The 21716-nt window shown below is 38.1% G+C and overlaps 1 protein-coding gene and 2 long non-coding RNA genes across 8 annotated transcripts; 2 read left to right on the forward strand and 1 right to left on the reverse strand.

Moving 5' to 3' along the window:
* The first annotated feature begins 137 nt into the window (after positions 1–137).
* LOC138913367 (uncharacterized) lies at positions 138–1302 on the forward strand. Of its 2 annotated transcripts, none has more exons than XR_011419067.1 (3): positions 138–732; positions 794–1065; positions 1131–1302. It is a non-coding gene; the product is annotated as an uncharacterized lncRNA (long non-coding RNA). The 2 variants fall into 2 exon arrangements; XR_011419068.1 differs by having other exon boundaries at positions 912–1065.
* Positions 1303–5455: 4153 nt separating this feature from the next.
* LOC138913151 (uncharacterized) lies at positions 5456–6633 on the reverse strand. Of its 2 annotated transcripts, none has more exons than XR_011418775.1 (3): positions 5947–6633; positions 5614–5885; positions 5456–5548 (listed from the first exon to the last, which is right to left on the reverse strand). It is a non-coding gene; the product is annotated as an uncharacterized lncRNA (long non-coding RNA). The 2 variants fall into 2 exon arrangements; XR_011418776.1 differs by having other exon boundaries at positions 5614–5767; positions 5947–6630.
* A 54-nt stretch (positions 6634–6687) lies between these two features.
* Acox3 (Acyl-CoA oxidase 3) lies at positions 6688–13198 on the forward strand. 4 transcript variants are annotated; one of them, XM_017155594.2, is made up of 9 exons: positions 6688–6851; positions 7216–7375; positions 8779–8916; positions 8974–9464; positions 9541–10018; positions 12009–12279; positions 12430–12584; positions 12642–12932; positions 12988–13198. In XM_017155594.2, exons 1-9 carry the CDS (start codon positions 6775–6777, stop codon positions 13096–13098), a joined length of 2172 nt encoding a protein of 723 aa, XP_017011083.1. In that variant the 5' UTR covers positions 6688–6774; the 3' UTR covers positions 13099–13198. The 4 variants fall into 4 exon arrangements, with proteins under 4 accessions (XP_017011083.1, XP_017011082.1, XP_017011084.1 ...); XM_017155593.3 differs by having other exon boundaries at positions 6723–7076; positions 7147–7375; XM_017155595.3 differs by having other exon boundaries at positions 6724–7076.
* The last annotated feature ends 8518 nt before the right edge of the window (positions 13199–21716 follow it).

Here is a 21716-nt window from a genome sequence, read left to right on the forward strand (position 1 = left end):
GAAATACTACACGAACTTAATATACATACCAAAATTTATGTGCGACAAATTAGCGCAGCTGACTTATAGCCTCTTCCCACAGAGAACACCCATGTGAAACGGTTGGGATTGAGCATTAGCAAAGTGGGTTTTAACAATGTGAAACAACTGTACAACTTCCCTTCAGTTCTGGCGTCCCATGTCGGGGACAATTCCTTAGGCCAAACGCTCGGCCGCTGTCGACGTCAGCAGAGCAGTCGGCGCAGCGTGTACCTGAAAGAAAGAGAGGCTGATATTTATATATTGCGCTCTCTTTCCTTGTCTTATAATTTGCCTGCACTCGACGCTAGCAGTGACAAATTTCGGCCGGTCCGTCATTCTCTTTTTCGCCTTACAGTTATGTTCAGTTAGCAACCAAAATTTGGCCGGTAAAATTTGTGTGACGCAGCGAAATGTGTATGCCATTTCATTTTTCAATTGGTCCATAATATTTTTTAAATAATAAAATATTAAAAGTTGTATCTCCACAAAAATTATTTGTGCTTTTACTCAATAGAAAGGGTATACATAGAAGCATTGGCACGCGGCAAAAGCGATGATGAATCAAAAGAAAACGGGAAAGCAAAATCATGACTGGCTGTATTTTTTGACTGTCAATCGAAGAGAACAACGTGCTTAAATTTGTGCCTAGACAATTTGTAATTGGCGATTTAAAAAATTGTACAAGTGTTTACCAATTGTATTAAAAGTTAGGTAAGTGGCATTTTAATTCATTTACATATATGCAGTTGATATTAATTAAAATAACCGGTAGGTTTATGTCCGGTTTGCTATTGTTTCTGGGTAGAAAAATTCTTGCAATATGTACATTAGGGTGGACTTAAAAAAAAAAACTATTTTTTTTTTACTTTTTCTTTCTTTTATGGATTAAGGATACAAAAAAGTCATATATGAAGGGGTGAGAGCATGGCTTTAGAAATTTCATACAAAATAAGTCCACCCTAATGTACATACATACACACATTTCCCGTGGCCAGCGCTAAAAATGCTTAGGATTTCGCTGCGGTCTCTACTTGATTTAAAAAGGTAAATATAAAAATATACAAGTAAAACATATTTTTAAAACATATGTCTGTCTTTAATTTTTTCAGGATCCTTCGTCAAATATTCACGCGGACAAATTCATGAGGACGGCAATCTTACATAAAAATCAAAAACAAAAAAAACAAGGGGTATTATTTATAATTAATTGTACGAAAATGTAAGTAAAACAATTGAACACAAAATACAATTTATAAAATGAAAGAGCCAATAAAAATTACAAATAAATTTTTATGTTTCTTATTTTATATAATGCAAGGAAAGAATTTTTTTGTACATGAAATTGCTGATGACATTTTTAAAAAGTCATCCATGAAATCACCTATGACACAAGGTGACACGATGATGGATTTTCCTAAGTGACAACCCATTGGACAAATTCTGAATGTCCCTCGTGAAATCCTAAGGGACATGTCACCGGTTGGTGACATCTCAAACGACAATTTCGTATAAGGCCCTTGGTAAATCCCCGGGGACTTCGAAAAAATTTCATTTGAATTGTACTGAAGGAAAAAGCGGAACTCCCATACAATTTTCTCTATGTGGCGTCCTCGGTTCGTCCTCGAGTACAGACGACCTGTCCTCGGGTTTTCCTTTGGTGATTACTGAGGGAAAAGTGACATCTGGTACTGAAGGGTTATTTTAGACAATTATGACAATGGCTTAAAACCTATCTGTACTCTTAAAGCATATCCTATAACAAGTCTGCATACCAATAGCTGACAGCGGGAGTGTATAATAGGGTCTTCCCACAGAGCACCATCTACCATCCGTTCATCGGATGGTCCGTAAGGTTTTGCCGTTCCGAAAATTTCCCAGTAAGTCCGCGATCCAATTTTGACGGACTTTGACGGGCTCTTTAATGCGATATTTATAGCCTCTTCCCATAGAGTCCATCCGTTTGAAACGTTTGGGAATTTTGACGAATGTGAAACTCGTGTTCCCACAGAACTCCATCCACCATCTACCATCTACCATCTACCATCCAATAACAGCTGACTGAAGAGCAGTTGCTCAGCTCAACATTAACGAAGGGGAATTTCAACTCGGGAAAACTGTCGTTAAATTGCGTTCTCCTAATTTTATTGTAGAATAATACAATAAATAGATTAAGAAAATAGTCAGGAACCGTAATTATTCTTAGTTTTATTTTAAAAATCACACTTAAGGGCTAGTACTCAACCCAACAAAAAGTCGTTCAAAACAAAAACTTTATATGAAACAAAATTTGTTGACGTTGTTTTTCATATGAAGTTTTTTATTTTGGACGACTTTTTGTTGGGTTGAGTACTAGCCTTAACAGTTATTTTCTGAGTAAAACTCAAAGAATAAATGTTATTTTTTGAGTTTAATAATAAAAGTTGACAAATAACAGTCATTCGTCGTGATCAAAAATAAAACTCAAACTTGATTTATGACGATTTTGTGGGTAAAATAAATTTAAAAAAAATATAGTTATAAAATATGCGCGCTTGCCTTTTTAACAAATTTTTAGTTAATTACATAAAACACGGTTAGCATGTTTTTATACCCTTGTAGAGGGTATTATAATTTCAGTCAGATGTTTGCAACGCAGTGAAGGAGACGTTTCCGACCGCATAAAGTATATATATTCTTGATCAGCACCAATAGCCGAGTCTATCTAGCCATGTCCGTCTGTCCGTCTGTCTGTCTGTCCGTCTGTCCGTTTCTATGCGAACTAGTCCCTCAGTTTTAAAGCTATCGCGATGAAACTTTCCCAAAAGTCTTCTTTCTATTGCAGGTAGTACATATGTCGGAGCGAGCCGGATCGGACCACTATATCTTAAGGCTTCCATTAGAATATTCAAACAAATATAAGAAAATTCATTGTAACTTTGTAAGAAGTAGGCGTTTTGATTCTTGACTACTTATGTATAAACAAAATTAAAATATAAACGTTGAATCTGGAATCCCTGGAACTGCACCGAGTAAGCATTACTTTATCTACAAGGGTATATAAGCTTCGGCTGGCCGAAGGTAGCTTCCTTTCTTGTTTTTAAATTATTTTATTTTTTCAAACATGTCAAGGGAATAACTGATATACAAAAAAAATTTTTGTATGGGGAACCGCTGGGCGTCCACCGAAAAATAGGTATTGTGAAAAACCTTTGGCCGGGAACCTCTTTTTTTTTTGATCTTCTTCATTATGAATTAAACTTTATTTTTAAATGGTTTTGAACTCAGTAGCTGGTTAGGAGCACTGAACAAAATTTTTATTGTATTTTTTTATAAAAAAATACATTTTAAAAAATGTAATATTTATTTTTAAGAAAAGCTATTACAATTCTTGATCGATTAGTGAAAACATCATAAAGATATCTCAAACCGTTCCGAAAATATACAAAAATTACTGAGTGCACCTTTTTCGAAAAAGTGTCAAAAATGCCATGTTGTGACCGCTATAACTCCGGTAGAACTCAAAATTTCGCAAAATCGTTCAAATTAAGTTCTTATTTTGTCGTTGTGAACAGAAAAAGTCAACTAGTTCGATGAAAATCGGAACTTCAAAACGGGGGTGGCCCACTTGGGAGATTTTGACTCAGTTTAATTTAATTTTACTTTGCACCTCTTTGAGGTGCTGAAATAGCAGTGAATGAGCGCCTAATATATCAATAAAATTCTTTTAGGCGCTTTTTCATCTTCTAATTATCACCTAAAATCATCACCTATTCACTGCCCATTTTCATCACCTGTTCACCGCCCATTTTCATTAAAAATATGTTCAATTTCGTCGCCTTTATCAAAAGGTTTATTTCTTTACTACATCATTTCTGGTAAGTTATTTTCATACTTTTAAATAAATGAATAGATTTTTACAAACTACTACAATTTAATTCTTCTTCTCTCTGTCACGATCGCGCTTGCCTAAGTTGTCTCACCCATGGTGAAACTATATAGGTGGTCTTATCAGCTCTGCCAAGGACGTTATTTTTCAAAGAGACAAAGGCTAGAAAGAGATAGAAATAGTATTTCATTCGCACGACTGGCACAAATAACCCAGCGGCGAACATGTGAATGGGGTCTGGAAAAAAATGCATTACACGTGTAGAAAATGTAATCGATCACGATCGCTGTTTTTCGACAGTGAAGTTGTAATCAGAGCTCCTATGACTTCGTATTTTTGTTTGTTAACGATTTCCTTTTGTCAAAAATCACAAACACACCTAAAAATTATTGCCTATGTGTTCGTTTTTTGTTTCCCCTCCGTCACATTTGAGCTTCGGAACTTTAATAATAACAGCATGCATTCTAAGTATAGTTTAGCAAACTAAAAAAAGCTCAGACAATGGCCGAGCGGTTAGCCTTTCCATCCATTATACAATAATACCCATGTTCAATTCCTACATGAGAAAAGAATATTTTTTGTTTTCATAAATGAACAGCATTACAACTCAGCATACGTTTTTCAAAATGTATGTTGAATTTTTTCTAGTCTGTCTACAATTTTGGGAGAGTATAGTGAATTCGTAATGGAGACCCGAAGGTGACTCGGCCTTAGCATACTTTTCCCGTTACTAGTAATGCAAATTGTGTCCCGACCACATTACAAGGCGGCCATGCCTATGGCAAAGTAATCCATGTTGTAATCCATTGTTTTCCTATTACTGGAGGAGAAGTAATGCATTCGTAATTCATTTTGTAATGGCAATTTTCGCCGCTGGGAACGTCCTTAAAAGAGGGCAGCTCTCGCGACGAGACCACCTATATAGTTTCACTACGTCTCTACCCCTGCGCAGGCAGACAAAAAAATTTGGGAGAGCGTCGTCTCTTCATCTTAATTTCGTAAAGAGAGAAATTGAGAGAGAGGGGGTTGGTAAGAGAGTCGATCCTGCCGTCGTCGCAGTCAATTCAGTTCAGACCCTTCAGTACCAGATGTCACTTTTCCCTCAGTAATCACCAAAGGAAAACCCGAGGACAGGTCGTCTGTACTCGAGGACGAACCGAGGACGCCACATAGAGAAAATTGTATGGGAGTTCCGCTTTTTCCTTCAGTACAATTCAAATGAAATTTTTTCGAAGTCCCCGGGGATTTACCAAGGGCCTTATACGAAATTGTCGTTTGAGATGTCACCAACCGGTGACATGTCCCTTAGGATTTCACGAGGGACATTCAGAATTTGTCCAATGGGTTGTCACTTAGGAAAATCCATCATCGTGTCACCTTGTGTCATAGGTGATTTCATGGATGACTTTTTAAAAATGTCATCAGCAATTTCATGTACAAAAAAATTCTTTCCTTGCATTATATAAAATAAGAAACATAAAATTTTATTTGTAATTTTTATTGGCTCTTTCATTTTATAAATTGTATTTTGTGTTCAATTGTTTTACTTACATTTTCGTACAATTAATTATAAATAATACCCCTTGTTTTTTTTTGTTTTTGATTTTTATGTAAGATTGCCGTCCTCATGAATTTGTCCGCGTGAATATTTGACGAAGGATCCTGAAAAAATTAAAGACAGACATATGTTTTAAAAATATGTTTTACTTGTATATTTTTATATTTACCTTTTTAAATCAAGTAGAGACCGCAGCGAAATCCTAAGCATTTTTAGCGCTGGCCACGGGAAATGTGTGTATGTATGTACATTAGGGTGGACTTATTTTGTATGAAATTTCTAAAGCCATGCTCTCACCCCTTCATATATGACTTTTTTGTATCCTTAATCCATAAAAGAAAGAAAAAGTAAAAAAAAAATAGTTTTTTTTTTTAAGTCCACCCTAATGTACATATTGCAAGAATTTTTCTACCCAGAAACAATAGCAAACCGGACATAAACCTACCGGTTATTTTAATTAATATCAACTGCATATATGTAAATGAATTAAAATGCCACTTACCTAACTTTTAATACAATTGGTAAACACTTGTACAATTTTTTAAATCGCCAATTACAAATTGTCTAGGCACAAATTTAAGCACGTTGTTCTCTTCGATTGACAGTCAAAAAATACAGCCAGTCATGATTTTGCTTTCCCGTTTTCTTTTGATTCATCATCGCTTTTGCCGCGTGCCAATGCTTCTATGTATACCCTTTCTATTGAGTAAAAGCACAAATAATTTTTGTGGAGATACAACTTTTAATATTTTATTATTTAAAAAATATTATGGACCAATTGAAAAATGAAATGGCATACACATTTCGCTGCGTCACACAAATTTTACCGGCCAAATTTTGGTTGCTAACTGAACATAACTGTAAGGCGAAAAAGAGAATGACGGACCGGCCGAAATTTGTCACTGCTAGCGTCGAGTGCAGGCAAATTATAAGACAAGGAAAGAGAGCGCAATATATAAATATCAGCCTCTCTTTCTTTCAGGTACACGCTGCGCCGACTGCTCTGCTGACGTCGACAGCGGCCGAGCGTTTGGCCTAAGGAATTGTCCCCGACATGGGACGCCAGAACTGAAGGGGAATTCTCGAGCTGCAGGGTTGAGAGGCAATGCATTTGTATATGTATAAAGAGAGAATATGGGCTTAAAAATATAAAAATACAAAAAAAAGTCCACCCTAATGGACATACACATCTGTTCATCTGGGTTCCCACGCATATTATAAGGTGCTGTGTGCATAGGCTATAATTCCACTAAAATTAAAAAGTTAGTTGAGTTTTTAGTTTGGCAGTGTTTTTTCTCACTGTTTGGGAGCAAATTTTTTATGTTTATCTATGTTGTTGGTTGATGATAGTAAAAAGAACCCGAATTCTGCAGCTAATCGAACCAGCAAGACCTCCGTTTACCTAAGGTCTGTATCTTATCCGGAGCGGATGCCAAATACTAAAAGCTGAGTTAATCATGGAGTGCGGATAAGGGGATTACTTATCACCAACCATTGGACATTGGCTATTTAACTTATATAGTAGTAGTTATGTAGTTATGAATGGCTCGACTTTCAAGCATTTCGCGCCTTGCGTTCGAAATAGTCACATCAGTCTGTAGATTCTTACACCATGGTTGCATTGAGCAAGCAGTAAGTACATACCTCTGTCTGTACTTTCGCCCGAACTCTATCAAAAGCCAGTATCTAATGCAATGGCCAGCGAAGATGCCAGCGAAAGTGGCCAAAACGGCGTAAATCAATTACTGACTGCCATGGGCGACTATTACAGCGGCCGGCGGGATGAGCAGCCCGTAGCCAACATCTTTGAGGACAAGCGCATCTTCCCCGAGTTCCGCGGTGGACCTTTGGACGAGTACCGACAGCGGGCTAGCTTTTGCTACAAGCACATGAACGTGCTGCTTGAGGGCGAGGATCACATCCGTATGAAGGTTAGTGTCAATTCCAGTTTGTAATGAGGGCAGTGTGGTCAAAGTGCAGATATTTTAATGGCCACTATCGGAAAGGTAAGCAACCCCACCTAATAGCAGTCTCTACTTACACTAGTTTAGAAAATAATATTCTTGGAGTGCTCCGCAGCAATTGATGGCAAATTCTTTTAGTGCTGGAGCCCTAGATCACGAAAATACCACTAATTATACCCGTTACTCGTAGAGTAAAAGGGTATATTGTATTCGTGCAAAAGTATGTAACAGCTAGAAGGAAGCATTTCCCACCCTATAAAGTATATATATTCTTGATCAGGGTCACTAGCCGAGTCGATATAGCCATGTCCGTCTGTCTGTCTGTCTGTCTGTCCGTCCGTATGAACGCTGAGATCTCGGAAACTATAAAAGCTAGAAGATTGACATTTTGCATGCAGATTCTAGGTGTTCCTACGCAGCGCAAGTTTGTTTCAAAAGGGTGCCACGCCCCCTCTAACGCCCACAATCGCTTATATACGATTTTAAAAATTTCAATATATCAGAAAAGTAAAAATGCAGTTTTATTGTGTTTATAAATATCTATCGAAATGTAGTAATGTTAAATCGGACCATTCGTTAAAAAGTTACGGCGGATCAAAGTTTTTATCTCCATCTCCTTCGCACTCCCTTTGGCTGAGTAACGGGTATCTGATAGTCGGGGCACACGACTATAGCGTTCTCTCTTGTTTTTTTTTCGATGGCACAGGTTTTTTTAAAGATTTTTTAATGTGTAATGCCTAGTAATCACTTCAATCGAAAAGCCTACGAAATGAAAATCTCCATACAAAGTTTTGATCACAAAATTTTCCGCCTGTCATTTTTGAACCTCCCTATGATAAAACTTAAATTTGGACTCGGTCGACAAAAAAAATTGAAAATCCGAACTTTAAAAATCCACCATAAATCCAATTTTCCATGGATTTTGGCCATATTCGACTTGTTTTATTCGGTAAGATGTAATCTCTAAGTTTGTACCCATTAGATTTTGCAACGTATTTATTTTGAGTTTTTACGATATATACAGCCGACTTACAGTCAACCAAAAAACACATTTTTCATCTTTGTCGAGTTGCTGCGCTGCCATTACTTATCCAATTATATTGATCTGTATGGCAAAGTTACGCTTTGATCTATTGACTTTAAAATGAAATGAAAATTTACCCAATTGGGTGGATATGAGCCGGGATATAGGAAAAAAATCGAAAAACTTTAAAAAAGAAACTGTGCCATCGAAAAAAATTAGTGATATTTTTGTGATCTAGGGCTCCAAAACTTACAGAATTTGCCATCAATTGCTGTGGAGCATTTTGGCTGTAAACTAGTGTTATCTGCCAAGTGAGTAATCCGTTTACATTCTCATTTGCCTAAAGCACAAGGTATGGCAGTGGATGGAACAGCACCCCGACTACCAGCGGGATCCAGAAGGATCCAGCCTGGAACGCACCCGTGAAATGGCAAACAAGCGCCAACATCTCCTTTGGGAGCAACAGTTTTATGGTGTAAATGAGGTGGGATGCATACTCTATAGTTGAAGGGCTGTTCAAAATTTCCTTTTCTTCTTTCAGTACCTGGAAACACCGCACCTTCTGCTTGCTTTTGGCCAGGCCATCTTTAGTTACGACTTTAGCACATCAGTTAAGTTCGGCCTGTCCACGGGCATGTTTCCCAGCACCTTGGTCTCTAACGGATCTGGCCGTCTAGGTAAATATGTGGCCAAGATCGCGGACAACCGTATTCTCGGAGCCTACGCCCTTACTGAAATCTCCCACGGCACCAATGCACTTGGCATGCGCACAAGGGCCACCTACGACATAAACCGGCAGGAGTTTATTATTCATACGCCAGACTTCGAGGCCGCAAAGTGTTGGGTGGGCAACCTTGGCAAGACCTGCACGCATGCCATTGTCTACGCCCAGCTATTCGTCCCTGATGATCAGCACCAGGGCCTGCAGGCTTTCCTTGTCCCCATCCGTGACGAGCGTACTCTGCTCCCCTTCCCTGGCGTGACAGTAGGTGATATGGGCGAGAAGATCGGTCTTAACGGCATCGATAATGGGCAAGTATTTTTTTCCCCCAGTGGAGAAGTTTCAAGATTCCAACAGTAGAAATAATTTCGCTTCTGGACCTTGTAGCTTTGTGATGTTCAACCAGTATCGTATACCGAAAGCAAACCTCCTATCTAAAACCGGAGATATTGATGCGCAGGGCAACTACACTAGCCAAATTAAGGATGAGCGTAAGCGTCTTGGCGCCTCTTTGGGTGCCCTCTCCGTGGGACGCGTCAATATTACTGCAATCACATACGTCGCATTGAGCAAGGCTGTGACAATTGCTACTCGCTATGCGGCTAGCAGGCGGCAGTTCGGTCCTATGAATAGTTTGGCGGAGTGGCCGGTGATCGAGTATCAATCACAGCAATATCGTCTTATCCCTCACTTGACCACCACAATCGCATTGCGAGTTGCCACACTCTGGATAGGCAAAGAGAATGTAGATTTAACCATGAAAGGCTTCACCGGAGAGGACACGTCACAGGCGGGAATGGAAATCCACGCGATTTCATCAGCACTCAAGCCAGTCGCTACGTGGGCTGCCAGGGATGGAATCCAGGTATAGTTGTCAGATGTTGTAATCTTTTCATTATAATCTGGGTTATTATCGAGTATCACAGAAATCTTTTCCAACCTAAAACCGTTATTATGATTCTCGATGGACAGCGATTTTAGAACTCTCATGACTATGAATGACCAACATGTTTATTTGTACTATATTAACACCAGTTTACAAAAAAAAAACGATGAAATACGCACTTCATGAAATCTTTGCTTTTCGTTAAGGTACATCTTTCTGATTACGAAAAGGGCACTTAAAATTTTTTTTATGGTACCAATTATTTTTTTTAAGTGTAAAAAACGTTTTTGACACTTTTTTTAATTTCTAACTAGAGTTGTGATAAATCGATTTCAACTTATAAAGACTCGATTTACAGGTAATAGAATGCCCTCTAACTTTCTTATACATAGCATTGAGATCCATTCATTAGTTTAGAAGCTTCACTTCGTCAAAGTTAAAAAAGTTGGAAAAAACGAAAAAATGCTGACATAAATGGCTTCGTTAAAAATGCACGCCTAAAAACCGAAATTAGTTTTAAAACTTATATTGGTAGAAGGTACTTTGACAAAGAAAACAAGCTATTGATCATTACAATCCACCAGCAAATTACTTTGATATGCATTTTTAAAGCTTACGACAACGGTGTTTTTTTTCCGCTTACAGCTATTAACATTTATTAACATTTAATAGGGCTGTAATACTCGTTTTTCCCAACGTAAAAAATCGTATAAAACTAGTTATGATGTTATAAAACTAGTTTCGGTTTTAGGCGTGTATTTTTAACAAAGCTATTAATGCCAAATTTGTTGCATTTTTTTCTACATTTTCAACTTTGACGAAGTGTAGTTTCTAAACTAAGGTTCAAAGATATTGTGGTCCGATCCGGCTCGTTCCGACATATGTACTACCTGCAATAGAAAGAAGATTTTTGGGAAAGTTTCATCGCGATAGCTTTAAAACTGAGGGACTAGTTCGCATAGAAACGGACAGACGGACAGAAGGACAGACGGACATGGCTAGATGGACTCGGCCATTGATGCTGATCAAGAATATATATACTTTATGTGGTCGGAAACGTCTCCTTCACTGCGTTGCAAACATCTGACTGAAATTATAATACCCTCTGCAAGGGTATAAAAATAATAGAAAAACTATTGTAACTTTGTAGAAAGTAGGTGTTTTGATTTTTGACAATGTAAAAACAACATTTTAAGTAGGCAATGCCTGCACGAGTAAGTAAAAATATACTCGATTACTACTCGGCGATGCCGATTCCAACTGTCAAATCTGGAATCGTGGCATCGTAGAATCGTAGGCATCGGCATCGTTTTACTCATATCTGACTCGTGTTTTTTTATTAAACAAAATCAATCAAAATTCTTGTCAGAACAAGAGGAACCAATATACCCAAGATTTCACAATTGTTAGTCCTATCTACTTAAGACCATAGATTAACTCTTTGACAATATGAGACCGCGAATTCTTTGGAACAAGAGAATTTTTTTATGTTTTACCGTCTTTGAACCCGACATACACGAAATCTTAACCAAAATGAGACCGCGAATTCTTTGGAAGAAGAAGAACCAATAAAGGACCATGTCCAAAACACGTATGGATTTGTTGTCTTTAACTAGGTTTTTCTATTCACGAATTCTAAAAAAAATGTATCCGCGAATTCTTTAGAAGAAGAGGAAATTTTATTGAAATTTAATTTTAAATGTCAAATTTGAAATTTGTTGGCGATGCTACGATGCTACTCGTACGATTCTACGATGCCGAGTATACTCGGCATCGTTTGACACGATTACATGATTACAAAAAATAATCGTGGCATCGCCAACTTGATTACTTTTACTCGTGGAATCGGCATCGGCATCGTATCGTTCAGGTCTCTACTAGGCATACCTGCAAGAGTATATAAACTTCGGCTGGCCGAAGTTAACTTCCTTTCTTGTTATTTTTATATTTTTAATACTATTGCTTTTAGGAGTGTCGGGAGGCTTGCGGCGGCCATGGCTACCTAAAGTCTTCTGGCTTAGGCGACCTGCGAAACGACAATGATGCTAACTGCACGTATGAGGGCGAAAACAACACTCTCATCCAACAAGCATCCAACTGGTTAGTTAGTCTACGACGCAACAACGCTGACTTCGTAGCCGTCTCTCCGTTGGAGACGGTGACCTTCTTAAAGGATATGGATGAACTGTTGCAAAGCAAGGGCCAGGAAAGTACGCCTATCGAAGCCATGGATGTGCACAGTTAGTATTTCATTAGTAACTTAAAAAATGGTTATTAAGAGTCAATAAAGTCAATCACTGATCTAAAACGCCCTTTAAATCTTAATTATAACTTTTAATTTATTATTATCCTGGTGCTACAAATATTACGACCAAAAACATTTTTTTTAGATTTGCTAAAGGCGCTCAATTGGCTAACGGCCTGGCAACTGGAGGCGACTGTGAAGCGGGTAGAGGGACAACAGCGTGATGGAAAGGATGCGTTTGAAACGCGAAATAATATACAGGTTTTTGCTGCCCAGAAGCTTTCTGTAATATATGGAGAGGTGAGATTCTTATTTTCAAAATCTAAATTCAAATTAACAGAAATGCGCCGTTTTAAGCGCACCATCTACTACGTTTTTTATAATTTTGTGGACAGCCTACCCAATTCTGATGAAAAAAAGGTGCTGCAGCAGGTACTTTCCTTTTACGGCGGCCATTTAATCATCAAGTACTCCTCTGTTTTTTACCGCGGTGGCTACTTCCGCGAAAACTCGCTTCAACTCGAGTTGTACGAGCAAGGAATCTTGGGGCTGCTTCCCGTGCTAAAGGATGAAGCTATTGCTCTAGTGGATGCCATTGCTCCCACAGACTTTATTTTGAACTCACCCCTGGGCATGAGCGATGGAAATGTAAGTGATTTTTTTTTAAATGCGACACATAATCCAACAAATATTCTCTTTTTAGGTCTACCAGCATCTTCAGCGCACGATTGTTTCAACTCCGGGTGTCTACGAGCGCCCACATTGGTGGCGTGACGTTACCTACAAGGATTACCTAAAGCGCGCAAAATTGTAGGGTCAAAGAAACCAACCTCTTTTACTTTCTCAACATTGTGTTTTTAAAGTTTATTTTCAGTTGTATAACACGAATTTTAATAAATCGGTTTTACCAAGAATTTTGTTTTGATGTTGGTGCTACTAAAGATCAGACAGGTGCGTGTCAAAACGCCCTTACAAAAAAGTGTCATAGTGCCCGCGGGCGTTATAACTTTTAAAAAATTTTAAAATGCATTTTCAGTTTATAAAAATACCGCGCGATTTTTCCTGCGCCGCTTTTTTCCAGATCATATTACTCATTACTATATTACTCTATGTTACTCACATTTACAAGAATTTCAATATATTGTTAAATAGAGCGCAGACAAAAAGTGGTTTGAATAAAGGTGCAAGCCACATTATTGTTTACAGCGCTCAAGCTGAATAAGAATTGTTTACTTATATTAATAATAATTAAATATATTTTCCCTGCGGGCGTTATGACACTTTCCTGTGTGTCATAAGTCCCTCAAAAAAAGAGGCATAGCGCCGCGGGCGTTATGACATGGACCCTGATCAGATCACTATATCTTATGGCTCCCATAGGAATATTAAAAAAAGCAAGAAAAGAAGCTATATACCCTTGCAGATCATTCTATTAATTTACAAATCGCAACAATCTTAAATTTCCTTTTATTTCACATTAATTTTTCGAACGTTTCTATGGCAGCTATATGATATAGTAGTTCGATCTTTTTAAAATTAAAATCGAAATTTGGAAATATTTAAAAATAGTCATAACCCAGAGTAGAAGAGAATTTAATAAAAATCAACAAAGATATAATTTTTTTTCCTAATAATTTCCATATAATTTTTCGACCGTTCCTATGGCAGCTATATGATATAGTGATCAGATTTTTTAAATATTTAATTCGAAATTGAGAAATATATAAAAAATAATATTCCCAAAAGTAGAAGGTAATATTTAAAAAAACACCGAAGCTAGAATTTTTTAACGTTTCCTTCCTATAGGAGCCATAAGATATAGTTGTCCGATCCGGTCGGTTCCGACATATATACTACCTGCTATAGAAAGAAGACTTTTGGGAAAGTTTCATTCCGATAGCTCGAGAACTGAGAGACTAGAAACAGACGGACAGACAGACAGACGGACGGACATGGCTAGATCGACTCGTCTAGTTATGCTGATCAAGAATATTTATACTTTATGGGGTCGGAAACGCCTCCTTCACTGCGTTGCAAACTTCTGACTTAAGTCATAATACCCTCTGCAAGGGTATAAAAAAGAAACAAGAAAGGAAGCTACCCTTGCGTTCCCTCTTGTTTGATATTGATTTGTTCGCAGAAGACTCCTCCTCCAACTCAATTGTCGAGTTTGGAGCCGTCTGTGAAGAAATTTATACTGTCATTTTGCCCAAAGGCCTCCCTAGAGGGAAAGACTGTTTTGAACGTTGTAGAATAGTGTTCTACGGGTATGCAATAATCTGTTAATTGCTTGTTTGCGCCTACTGATAGAATGGATGAGTGTCCGTATTGATGGACTGTCCAGCAGTTTGCGTCTCTCAGACCTCGTGCTGTGATGGTGGCGGTTTCTTTTGCCACTAGTAGAATTGAAGATATGCTAGTAATAGCGTTGAGCGCTTCACCAGAGGACTTGTTGAGCGCCTTGAGTTTAGAACTATACAGCAGCAATGACCAAATGGATACCCCGTATAGGAGGATGGGTCTTACTATGGCGCTATATAACCAGCAACCTAGAGATGGGAACATCCCCCATTTGAGGCCTACTGCTTTTTTGCAAGTGAAGAGTGCAATGTTGGCCTTTTGCACTCTATCCGATAAAGTGAGATTTTAGTTCAGTTTCTTGTCTAGTACAAACCCCAAGCATTTTGCACTATCGCTAAACTCTAGAACGGAAGCATTAGGTTTGGGGCGGAGAACTCTTGGATCTTATACTTTCTGGAGAAGACAATAAGGTCGGTTTTACTTGGGTTTACGTTTAACCCACTTTCGGATGCCCATCTTGACAAATTTCTTAGTTTAACTGCACAAAAAAAAAAAAAAACTTGGTAAAATCAACTGTAACAAGAAAGGAAGCTAACTTCGGACAGCCGAAGCTTATATACCCTTGCAGATAAAGTAATGCTCACTCGGTGCAGTTCCAGGGATTCCAGCAAAGATATTATAAACAGTGTTTATATTCTCTTTGGATTCCAGATTCAGCGTTTCTATTTTAATTTTGTTTATACATACATAAGTAGTCAAGAATCAAAACGCCTACTTCCTACAAAGTTACAATGAATTTTCTTATATTTGTTTGAATATTCCTATGGAAGCCTTAAGATATAGTGGTCCGATCCGGCTCGATCCGGTACTACCTGCAATAGAAAGAAGACTTTCGGGAAAGTTTCATCGCGATAGCTTTAAAACTGAGAGACTAGTTCGCATAGAAACGGACAGACGGACATACAGACAGACGGACAGACGGACATGGCTAGCAAATTTTTTTGTATGTGTCATAATGTCACAGAGGCCTTGGGGAAATTGCAACAATCTTGCACCCACCATCTTCTATGCTGTTTCTTTCGATTTGCCTTTACAGTATGCGTGCTGAGATTCCAAGAGTCGTCTGTCTTTTTAAATAGCCCAGATTCGAGGACGACTTTGAGAGTTACAAAAAAAGCTTCCAAAGAGGATTAAATACCCGATCAGAATTTTCTCCAATCCTCTTTTAATGCCTGCCTAATGAGCTTTTTAAATTGAGCTGGACTGTGTTTATATTCTGACCAGTTTTGTTCACAACTTAGTCTTTTTGCTCTGTTGAAGAGTTTTCTACATTCTACCCTCAGCTTGTCTATTTCTAGTTTCCAACATGATGGTTTCCATTTGCCTCTCGGCTTGCTGATTGAACAGGTTGCTTTATATGCACTATTACACGCTTCAGTGAAGGCTGTCGTGAGATAATTAAGATGTTCCTCCGATGGAGGAAACTGTTCTGAAGAAGCTGGTACGGCTTTAGCCAGGTTATTTTTAAAGGCTGTCCAGTTAATTCTGCGGGGGTTTAAGAACGTTACTGGGTCAGGGTTGGACGCACATAATTTTTCTTTAATGAGACTTTAAAAGAGCGCGAGAAAGAATCAAATATTTTTTGCTGCTCTTCCACTAACACCAATAATAAAGGCACGATATCATATTAATCCTGACCCGCTTGCACTTCTTTAAACTCACACAAATGAAAAATTGTCATAATAAATTGACGCTAAAAATTGAATGTGTCATCTGAGCCTTAATGTGTATCTTTAGAAACGCTCCATAAGCTCTATAAGCTGGTCACACATGAAGTTTAAGATAAGGTTTAGGTATATGCCCTCCTCCCTGTCCTTGATTACAAAAATGGGGTCGTTTCCCGTATTGCCGATAAGTAGGTTAGTGGAGAGAAGATACTCAAAAAGTAACTCATCCCTCTCATTTGTGTTGGTGCTGCCCCACATCTCGTGGTGGGCGTTTGCGTCGCCTCCGATCAGCAGGCCAGTGCCTCGATCCTCGCAATCTATTACGCGCTCCCTCAGCTTTCCACCCGGTATCGGGTCCATAATGTCGCACGCTAAGTATGCTGACGGTACGCGTAGCGATCTGACTTGGAGCTTTAGACATATCGATGTAGGAATCGCTGTAATTATAAAGCATGTATGCACTAAGGTGCTTATCGCTAGACGAAGCATAAGGGCAGCAGAGGCTGCTTTGCAGTGGTGGAGGTTTATCTGCACTACCACTAGAGACATCATGCAAATTTGCCCCTATCACCGTCACGTCAGCGTCCAGGTCCGTTAAAGTCCTCGAAGTTTTCGCTCATGGAGTCGGTACCCCCGTGACCCAGCTTACTGAAGCCCTGGAGAAGGGATGCCTCGGATATCACCGACTCGCATTCCTCGTCCTCTTCGCCTGGCTCCTCCATCTCTGTGGCCACCAGGTGGCCACCACCAGGTGCTCGACACAAGGCTCTTCCTTATGTTTGGTGTCCGACTTATACACCCTGATACGCACCGAGCTAAAACCGAAATTTATCTTATCTTATCTGGCCGCCTGCGGATTCCCTTTCCTCGTACCTATTCATCATAGCATTGCTTGCGGCAGACCTTTCCTTCACCCCTGCACCCGACTGAGCTGCAGCTGCGCTGTTTCAGTACATTGCATGTCTGTCTGTCTGGTTGTCTGTCTGTCACAAACAGCAAGCAAATTAATTGAAAGCTTGGGACCCAGGTCGGCTCAACATTTTGTAATATTTCAAAATTGGCGCCAATTAATTTGCTTGCTGTTTGTGAACCCACTCTGAAAACTTCGGTCACACTACAAAAGATTAATATTTTTCGATTAGTGAAACTCTTAGCCCAACGAGTACTAGGCTTTAACGTCAAAAAAACCGTTCATGAGCAACTTAAAAAATACCGAAAAAAAACCCAAAAAGTAGGGGAGAGTGGGGCAATTTCGCCAGCATTTTTTCAAAGCTATTTTTTGTCCATCTTGAGACACGTTATCATATTTCTATTTTTATTGTTGAATGCGGTTAGCACCAGGCTTTAAAAAGTGACATTCCCCTTTTTTTTATTACCTTGGTGATTTATAAAAAATTAAAAAGTAAAACCAATATACTGGGGCAATCTCGCCACATACAGTGGTAAAATCGCCACACCACTGGGGCATTTTCGTCACCAGAAAAATGTAGGGAGTTTGACGTCCTATATTTGTTGCTGCTGCTGGTAGTCTGTTCGTTAGCCAGCTCGTCAAATAAAAAAAGATGTATCTAAAATAGGTGCGAATTTACCCTAAGCATAGGGTGGTGAAATTTTCCCACACAGTACTTTTTTAGAAATAATTATTTTTCTTCCGAAATTAGGCGCGAAGTTAAACATCACTAACGCAGAAATGCACATTATAGCACTGTGTATTATACAAAAAAACCTGTATCTTATCCCTTTTCAATTGTGGCATACAGAAAAAATTTCGTCGAGAACTAAATGTAGCTTTTGAACTATTAAAACACATTTAATATTATAGCTTAATTGCACAGGCCGGCAAAATGTGACATGGGTCAGTGTCCAGGCCTGGCACCATTTATTTCGATAAATGAGGCTTTTCTAAGCATAAGTTGCTACTACGCCTATAGTCAATCAGCTCTGGTATTTGCGGTATCTTTAATTTAAGAAAATCACAAAATTTCTTCGGCTTTTGGGATATATCTTTAGTAGTGGACAACCAATTTTGGTAATCTTTTCGTTACATAGTTACATGTAAATAGTTACATGTCTCTTTTATACGGTCGTATTGGAAAATTCAATCTAACTCAACCACAAGAGGAGGTGGGCGCATTCAAAATTTTAAAGTCACAGCAAAGTTTAAAAATCTTCATTTGTGAACAGCGTTTAAAAATTAAATAAAAATATCCAAAGCCACCTTATGTCCTTAATTTTTAGGACACTCATCAGGTTTTTGTGAATTGTTTTGGAATTTTTAAAATTGTTTTTCTTACTTCCTTCACAGTGACGATTCACAAACAGTATTGTCCTGGACATTTTTTTTAGAGATACTCTAATAACTTAGCTTAGTTAAGGATCCATCTAACTATAATCAAATATCAGTGAAAAATTATAAAAAAATATGTTTTTATTAGAGCCCTGCATGGGTATACAAAATGGGTTATTTGGGTACCCAAACGAAATTTCAGGTCAAGTAGGTCAGGCTTTCTTTTAAAAATTTACCTACCCAACCCGACCCCAAAATTTTCGGGTCGTTTGGGTTTGGGTAAAATTTTACCCATTTACCCAAATACCCAAATCCAAACGACCCAAATCGAATGGGTTTCAACCAAAAGCCCAGTACTCAGTTCGGCTAAGAGTTTTACTAGTCGAAAAATATTAATCTTTTAGTGTGACCGAAGTTTTCGGATTTCATCCGCAATGCATGTAGCATGGTCTTACTCTCAGCAAACAAATCAACTGGCCCCAATTTTAAAATATTACAGAACGTTGAGCCTACCTGGGTCGCAAGCTTTAAATTCCCTGTTGAAGAGGCGATATGTATTGCAGCAACTCCTACAGGCAGTTTTCCATTGATTTTTGTGGTTTTCTTTTCATTTATAAATTGTTATTGGCACACCGCTTTTGCACAAACACAGCCAAAGATCAAATTTTTTATTCTTTGGGCCGCGGCTAAAGGCGTTCATCGGAATTCATCCGCTAAATCTAGTATTTTTTTGGTATTTCCTTATTGTTTCCTTAGCTCAACTGAGTACCGCCGTAGAAAAAAGTCCCAGCTAAAGGCCTTAGCTACCTATTTGCCTCTCGCTTACTCCTATGCTTAGCTAGCAGTTTTCGTCGTACTGAGTACTAGGCTAAAGAAAAAAAATTGATTTTTAAATAAGACGATGATGACAATTTTCACAGCCCAAACGACCCAAGTCAAATGGGTTTCAAGTAGGTCGGTTGGGTTTAAGGTTTGACAAACAAGTCAGGTTACTTGTGCAGGGATCTAGTTTTTATCATGTTTCAAGCTTTTTTGCTTTGTTGACATTCTCAGAGAATTCCCCATGTATAAAACTACCGCCCCTTAATGTGGACAGACGAAACCATGAATATGGACCCGTGTGAAAAGTCTGTAAGGGCAATATATGGGCAATTCTCTGGGGATGTCAACCAAGCCAAAAAGCGTGAAACTTGAAAAAAAACATATTTCTATATGATTTTGCACTGATATTTGATTCTAAGTAGATGGATCCTCAACTAAGCTAAGTAATTTGAGTATCCTTGGATAATTTTCCAGGACAATATCTGTTATATGGACAAAAAAGTAATTTTTTTTCGGTATTTTTTAAAGTGGCTCTTATAGTCTAGTCACACTGTGTGGGGTAACCTATCGAGTGAGCCAATAACCCGATTACTCCAAAAAAGTGTTTCCACTTGGTTAACTCCAAATATCGAGTAATGACATCTAGTGTTTGTTGTTTGTGTTGTTTATTTGACTAGGGATGGACCTTCAACGATAGGAAATAAATACAAAATATACCGAAATATACAAAAAAATACTCCGAAATACTAAAGACCCTAAAAGTACCCCACTTTTGCCCACATCTAGTTGCCTATACACATCCTATGTTCATACAACACCAGAAATTAGCGAATTCTGATGGAATACTTGAATGCGATTTTTTTAGAATGTTGTTCAAACATGTCGCTGTGAAATGCTTTTGGTTTTACTCAAAAATTCTTTGCCGTTTTTTTTTTATGCAGTTTCAACCACATTCGCTCGGGACATGTCGTTCGGGACATTTTTTCCGACTGTTTTGTAAAGCGGATTTCTTTACCTCTATCTCTCAATTGCTGGATGTTTTGCTTTTAACTTAATAGTTTAGCATGTGAATGAAGCATTCAGTACAGAAAAATGTCACATATTAGCGTTCCTATAGGATAAATTAACAACAGAAGAAAGCTCCAAAAAATAACAAAAAAAATAGCCAAAAACTGATTTTTGCGTATATTGGTGGGGTTTGTCTTAAAAATAATGAAACTATACTCCAAATTTGTAGTTAAGCTCAGTATCCAACTAATTAGAAACTAATATCGGGGCAAAATCATGTGGAAATATGTTTTATTCAAGTTTCAAGGTTTTTGGCTTGGTGGACTTTTTTTTGGAAGTGCCCATATACTTTGTGGACAAGAGTAAAAAGAACGTTATTTTTGACGTTTAAAACCAAATATCACAATAGTCTTTTTAAAATAAAAATCACAAATAACTGTTATTTACGGTTCCTGATTTTTATACATCCTTAAAATTTTTCTGAAAGCACCTAAGTTGTAAAGGTAACGATTGAAATTTTAAGAGAAACAAATTCTTAGAATATTCCGAAAAAAAATTTACTGCAAAAAAAAATGGATATTCTTGGACGTAAAGTAGTGTTACACCCTAGATCCCCGTTCAGTTCTTTTTTCGAAAAAAAAGTTTAGATATTTAACTACAAATTTTGTAATAATTAGCCTGCCTTTTGTGCCTCTTCTGAGAAAACCTCAGTTTAAGCTAGCAAGAAATGTTCATAAACTGAAATATCGTCAGTAGTCTTGTGTTGCTCATGAGTGAGTCAACAAAAAAGAGTTGCTCACTAACTTAAGTGAGTGAACATGTTCCTTCGAACTTGTTTTTTATTGTTCACTTGTTAATTTTTGCTCACTTGCTCCTTTTTGTTCACTTGCTCAGATTTGCTCTCTTACTTGCTCTTTCTTGTTCACCTGTTCAGTTTGGCTCTTAGTTTACTTGCTCAGTTGCTCTCTTGCTGTTTTTGGCACAAAAAGTTTTTTTTTTAAATTTTAGGATGCATTTTGCATACGGTTTTACAGACAATGAGCTGTTTTCTCAGAGCCAGTGAAAAAGTTAAGGACAGAACGAATGAGCAAGTGAACAAGTGAGCAAGTGAACAAGTGAACAAGTGAGCAAGTAAAATAAGAGCCAAACTGAACAAGTGAACAAAAAAGAGCAAGTAAGAGAGCAAAACTGAGCAAGTGAACAAAAAGGAGCAAGTGAGCAAAAATGAACAAGTGAACAATAAAGAACAAGTTCGAAGGAACATGTTCACTCACTCAGTTTAGTGAG

Source organism: Drosophila takahashii, chromosome 2L (genome assembly GCF_030179915.1).
Source record: "Drosophila takahashii strain IR98-3 E-12201 chromosome 2L, DtakHiC1v2, whole genome shotgun sequence".
Classification (NCBI taxonomy): domain Eukaryota; kingdom Metazoa; phylum Arthropoda; class Insecta; order Diptera; family Drosophilidae; genus Drosophila; species Drosophila takahashii.